General features: G+C 44.0%; 1 protein-coding gene across 4 annotated transcripts in view; it reads right to left on the bottom strand.

Annotated features, from left to right (window-relative positions):
* Window positions 1-3673: 3673 nt before the first annotated feature.
* The window catches only part of ARHGEF6 (Rac/Cdc42 guanine nucleotide exchange factor 6), a 57008-nt gene continuing 54204 nt past the window's right edge, over window positions 3674-6477 (bottom strand). For all 4 annotated transcript variants that reach the window (XM_030574914.1, XM_030574912.1, XM_030574910.1 and 1 more), the window contains one exon: window positions 3674-6389. In XM_030574914.1, the coding sequence (XP_030430774.1) occupies window positions 6249-6389 (141 nt within the window). In that variant the 3' untranslated portion in view covers window positions 3674-6248. The remainder of the gene's footprint in view (window positions 6390-6477) is intronic.

Here is a 6477-nt window from a genome sequence, read left to right as displayed (position 1 = left end):
GAGTCACTGGTACAGCTAGTAAAGCTCTTGAATCTACTGGGAACCATCTGCCGAGTGGTAAGAGCTCTGGTTTCACACCTTAAGGGGGTGACAGAACTCTTCACTGGTCTGAGTGAAGGAAACAGGCACAGCTCAAAGATGCTGTGGCCCAGAATCTACTGTGGGCCAGGACTCCATCAGAAGTAAAGAGGCGTGTCTGTGCCAGGGGCCCAGCTAGGCATGGAGGCAGAAAGCGCTGGCCAGGGAGGTTCGAGTCGATTGGTCACTCCCTCCCCCTGTGTGAGAGAGGTGTGCAGGAGTGTGTGTGTGTGTGCGTGTGTGTGTGTGTGTGACCCCTTCCCATATGTGGGGTAGAAGTGTGTGTGTGTCACCCCTCCGTGTGTGAACCCTAATGCCTTAAAGATAAGGAAGTAAATAAAAAGAATCCAACTGTGCAGTATTTCTTTTTAACACAGGCTTAGTCAACTTGATGTTAATTTGAACATTTGTACTGCATATGATTGCTGTTGAACTCGCTTGAATATGAGTAATTTTACCAGGTGTCCCGTATTTAGCATAGAGAAATATGGTCATCTTATTTAGGATGGTCATTTCAGATATCATTAAACCAATTGTGAGACTGGAGAACAAAGTAGTCAATGCTCTGTCCAGAAAAGAGATGGCAGAGGTGAAGCTTACATCATGGCCAGTGGCCAAAAGGGAGTTGTGACAATCAGGGTCCAGATACCGCATGGTGAGAACAGGGGTCTGAACCCTGAAGGATAAGCAATGAATCAACTGATTGCATACAATATTATTGTCCTATAAAAGTGTATCCAGTAAGGTCTTTTACTGGTGATGAATATCAGCGTGGTCTGTATGTTTCAGCTCTATATGAGGAATTTTGGCTATTTACTGATATGTTTAAGTCTGTGACCAAACAAAGGGAGAAAGAGGCTATCTCCCTGTCTGCGCTGTGAATTAAGCATTGTGGAGTGGAACCAAAACGCTGGAAGCTCTATTTACATAGGAATCAAGGGGAAGAGAAGAATGGTGGCGTGGGATGGGGGGTGGGAGTCATCCTGTCTCTGGCTACAAAAATGAGTTTTTGGAAACATAAGGAGAAGAACAAAAGCCATTTTGGCATCCATCACTGGGGGAATAGAGGTCGGCTCTCTTTGCATCTCCGAACAGTGGGTCCCCCTGCTATGTGGGTTGGTGATGCTGAAGAGAAGTTGTAGAGGAGAAAACTGCTTTAGACAGAGCGTGGAGCCTGCTAGGAGTCCCCTAGAAGCATGTTATATTTTTGTTTTATTTGTAATCATTTTCTGTTTCTATTATCTCTACTTGGTATCACTTAAATCTCTGTTCTTTATTAATAAACGAGTTTTATTATGAACTCATCTCAGTGTGGTTATATAAAACTGAGGTGTGCATCCTCTGCTAAGCCAGCAGGCTAGTGAGCGTTCAGTCTCTTTGGAGACAGCAGGCTTGGTAATTTCTGCGTGTCCAGCAAGAGAGCCTGGATTCTGCAGAGGAACACTCTTCCAGCGGGGTTCAGGAATTAGGGGCACCAATAGTTACCTGCCAGGCAAGGACTAGCAGAGTCCTGAGGAGGTTGTTAGGCTAGCTAACGATCTGGAGTGACATGGAGCTGATGGAGTTTAGCAGCTGCAAATCTCTCTCTTGCTGAGGCAGAAGGGTAACAAGGTGACTTACTGTTCTGGACACCCCGTGAAAGCATCCCCAGTAGTGTGTCTGTACACTGATTGTCACACTATGCAAGAACTTATTCCCTTCCACAACTACCCTCACAGCCATGCTCTCCACTGACTTTAGGCCTGAATTTACACCAGTAAACCACTTATGGAGAGCACCAGTTCCTTTAGGATGGTTGAATTAATTAAAATCACAAGGTACTATTACAAATGTAGTAGAAATGTGGGCATGTACTAGAGGTTTTGTCCAAGTGGGAGACTAACTGAAATCCTGTTGCAAAGAGAAGCAATAAACTCCACCTGGGCAGAAAGTAACATACTGTATAACAGGCAAGTGACTCATGCAGTAGAAAGAACAGATACTTCTCTGTAAAATACCCTAGTTAGAAAACCTTTACAAGAATGAATATGGGGCACAGGCAAGGTTTTGAGACCCAAAGCTTCACTGCTGTCTTCATGTGTCCTAGCTAGAAGGGCTTTTCTCATTTTTCAGAGGGTGACAGGTTAGTGGTAGATATTGCAAGTGCTTGTGCAGGTAAATTACAGCAGATCTGTGCCAGGATTGAGTAATTTGGGATTTGAGAAATCTGGGTATAAGTCCCTGCTCTGCCACAGCCTTTGTGTGACATCTTGGGCAAGTCACTTAGCCTCTCTGTTCCTCTTCTGTACAGTGGGGACAATAGCACTGCTCTGCCTCACAGAGGGTTGTGAAGATAAACACATTAAAAGATAGTGAGACACTCAGATACTACAGTAATGGAGCCATGTAAGAGTACTTACCTAGATAGATGTCGATGCAGGACATCATTACACTGCCAGAAGCCAGTGAGAAAGACCAGAACTGAGTACTGTAAGCTGGCATGTGAAGGAGCAAATCCTCATCCATGAGGGGCACAAATAGAGCAGAGACTCAACTCCTCTGCTTGCTGGGATATCCCCCAGCATGGAGGAGTGCCCAGTGGACAAAGAACTGGCTGAGCAGGCACTTCCACCCACATCCCTATAGACCAAGCACGGGGGGCATGACGGGAGGAGGATGGGACCATGGCCAGCTGACATAGACTTCAGCAGGCTGTTCTAATCTATGGCTGGAGTCAGGCAGAGACTCAGTGAGTGGCCAGCTCCCCAACAGCCCAGCCCACCACCCCTCCCTGTGCTGCAGAGAATCAGCCTGCAATCACCACACAACTCACCTTCTCCATATAAATCTGGTTGACTGTGGGCAGTATTTTGAACACCTCCAGATTTCACTGTGGCAGGATTTTCAGTAAAATCCACTGATGCCAGAGCCTGCCAACAACCTGTATCCTAGATAAGATAGGACCGAGCCTGCAAACTCTAGCCTTAGATTGACTTCTGTATTGCCATACCAACTCGTTCTTGGCATAGCCTTTGTGCCAAATGCCAGACTGTCAGTGGGTACACGGGGGGGTGGCACTGCTGCCCTGTCACTAAGCATGCGCTTCCATGCCCAGGCCCAGGCCAGGAGGTTTATTCTTTTATAAGAAAGGTTAACAAGCAAAGAGAACACAGTCTTAAGCCTATACCTGGTCCCCAGGCTGCTAGGTCACTCCTTCCAGCTGGTTCTCCAGCTCCTGGCAGCACCTTGTCTCCTCCAGCTCTGCTCCCATCTTGGAGTTGTGGAGTTGCCCCTTTACTCCAGAGACCCACCACAGGAATCAGCTCCACTCCAGTGTGACCTCTGCTGACGGGTGCTCAGCCTGTCTCAGTCCTGTCCCACCAGCTGCCTATTAGCTGCACTTTATAGGCTCAGGTGTAGCCCAACCCTCTTCAATTAGCTGGATTGGGCTCCCCTGCTCCAGTCCAGTGGCCCTGGGCTCAGTCTATTCACAGAAATCAGCGATCCTGTGACACAGACACTGAAAACCTAACCGAACAGGTGCTATATTTTGAGGATTCCAATCCCGGGGAAGAGGGGAACTGGACACAAAGAAATCAATAGATGTAGCAAAGAAGCCATTTTTATCCTTCTTTATTTGTTGAAAATGTCACTTAAAAATAGTTCAAAATAAAAACATTAGAAAATTGAACTTGCATAAGTAGTAACAGTAAATAAATCTACATGACAAAAGATCAAGTGGAAGGCAGCTGACACAGAGCATCCATCTTAAGACAGACTAACCAGAACCTATTTACAAAGTACTGTAAACAAAGTAACTATGGCAACACTGCTCTCCGTTTGACATGGCTTCCTTTCCTTTATTTATTTCTTTTCTTTTATTTTTGGCTTGTTATGCTCAGTACATGCATCTGTTCCAAAAACGTACTAGCACATCCTCCAGCACATCAAAAATCCTATAAACATGCATATGTACACAGCATGGGTTCAAATAAACTCTAACTAGAGGGATATATTTATACCTTTTGCCCAGGACTATAAGTCACAGTCTGGCTTAGTTCACTTATTGATTACAGTTCATGAGCCAAATGTGGCCTGGGTGCGTAAGTGCATGCCAGCCCAGCGAGTCAGAAGACACAGCTGGCCTGCTGCTGGAGCATGGGGTAGATTACTGCCTCTCCTACTCTGGCTCCCCAAAAATCAGTGGAGAAGTTACTCTGACAGGAGCAGCACAGGTAGGGTGACCAGACAGCAAGTATGAAAAATTAGGACAGGGGGAGGGAGTAATAGGAGCCTATACAAGAAAAAGCCCAAAAAATCAGGACTGTCCCTATAAAATCAGGACATCTGGTCACCCTAAGCACAGGGATGTTACTAGGGAAGTCAGAGAACCAGCTTCATGACATCCAGCGACACACCAAAATTTCACACTTCTGCCCTTCAGAAGTGAATGCATGTTAAAGCCCAGTGCCCGTGCAATGGGGCATGGACAGATTGCCATGGCCAGTGTCAGCTCGGTACATCTCAGCTTCACACACTCGATGCCAATGTGAGAGGAGTCAGAGAGCTGGTCACTTCAGGGACCACCTACCATCGAGAAGTAAGGACAGGGACAGTGAATGTTGGCCAAAGCAAACAAGGCCCAAGATTTAAAAAAAAAAAAAAAAAATCAAAATCAAACAAACTCACAATAAAATGAAAACCCATTTGAAAATGCTCTGCCGCTTTGAATCCAGCTTTTCAGCCTAATTGCTTCTCAACCCCAAATGCAATTTGCACCACTCATGTTGAACTTTAATTGCATTAGGAGGGTAATAATTATTCCCTGTAATATTTCCTTCATGAAGAACTTAGAGTAATGTGCTATGATATGTGTCTACATCACTGTGGGACACTGCCCCTTGATATTCATTCTCACCAGTTAGAATATTCCAGACCTTCTGCTAAAATGAATGACGAATTGCTAGCAAGGAAAATAAAGCAACAATAACAAAACAAGGGGAACCCAGAGCCAGATAGTCTACATATGCACACTGTATGTGTTCTTTGATTTAGCTGGTATTTCTGCCAGCAATTTGTAAACACTGTATAAATTCTTATACAGGAGGGAGATTGACCATTGCAGCTCTTGTCAAAGCATAAATGTAAATATTTCTCCTATTGCAGCAGAATATTGTTTCCTATTATAAAGCCCCTTTTGGGGTGGACGGAGTAATTAGTGGTCATTGTCTTTTTTTCATAACCAAGGTGAAGGAACTACAAATGTTTTAAGTAGGGGAAAAAACCTCTAGCAACCCCTTGTCAAGCCAAGTGTGCATTCCATAAAGGGGGGAGCACATATGGCAAAGTAAAAGCACTGGGAAAATATAAAACGTATTCACTACATGGAGGTTTAGAAAGTGAAAGTGTAACAGGAACCAGTATCAGAGGTCACACATTAGAAACAAGCCTTTGGGCAAAAGAGAAGTTAACTGTTATGTTAACCATTAGCTGCTAAGAGTTTCATCCAATGTGACTTCCTGATGTGCTAATGACAGAACAAGATCCTACTGCTCCAAGGAGTTAAATTAAAAATGTCTTAAAATGTTAATTGCACATTTTCATCTTTATAAAGGCCACATGGGAACCACACTATTGCAGGGCACTATCTTGCTACAGACAACTAATGGGGGGTGGGGGGAATATTTGGAGGGGAAAACTTCCATTCTTGATTTTCAGAAAACAAGTGCTAGTTGCTTTTTGGTTTTTACCTGACTCCAGCTCAATAACATTTCCATTTAATAAATTAAGTACCAGGGATGTTAAAAAGCATAAAAAGGAAAGCATAAAAAGTGCTTACATTTCCTTTATAGGAAACCACTGCCAAGCCCCTCTTCTGAGTGGCAGTCATTTGCAGACTTCTTATTTGCTTCCAGTAGCAGGTACAATGAGGTATTAGTTGCTGCAGATGAACTGTGAATCTTAGACCCCTTGCTGACCATTTTAGCTGTTGACTATTTAATTGTTTGTGGTATGTGTTATATCCTTATGGAATAGAAACAAACTATTTTTCATTACCACTTTTTTTTTTGTAACAAAAAACCAAACCCCCCAACAAAATACAATAAGGAGCAAGAAGAGGCAAAGCATCCAGTTCTGCTTCCCAAGAATGCCTGAGGTCACACGCAACTGCCAGCAGCTTCGTCCCGAATTCAAGCTAAAACCGAGGACTTGCGCCCAGTCTCATCCCTGGCACATTCATCAGTTTGCTTCAATAGCCTTCTGACTAACTTCTCTAAATCTTTTCTTGACTTCAGCTCTTCTTCCAAACATTGTTTCATTTTTTTACTCTCCTGTGGGGGGGAAGAAAAAACCTGCTATATTTATTCTTAGCAAAGTTCAAAAACCTTATAGGCCCAAAAAAGCAAAGTATTAAATATG

The sequence above is a fragment of the Gopherus evgoodei genome, chromosome 9 (genome assembly GCF_007399415.2).
Source record: "Gopherus evgoodei ecotype Sinaloan lineage chromosome 9, rGopEvg1_v1.p, whole genome shotgun sequence".
Taxonomy (NCBI): Eukaryota; Metazoa; Chordata; order Testudines; family Testudinidae; genus Gopherus; species Gopherus evgoodei.
Note: the sequence above shows the minus strand (reverse complement) of the source record. Positions and strands in the feature narration are given on the sequence as shown.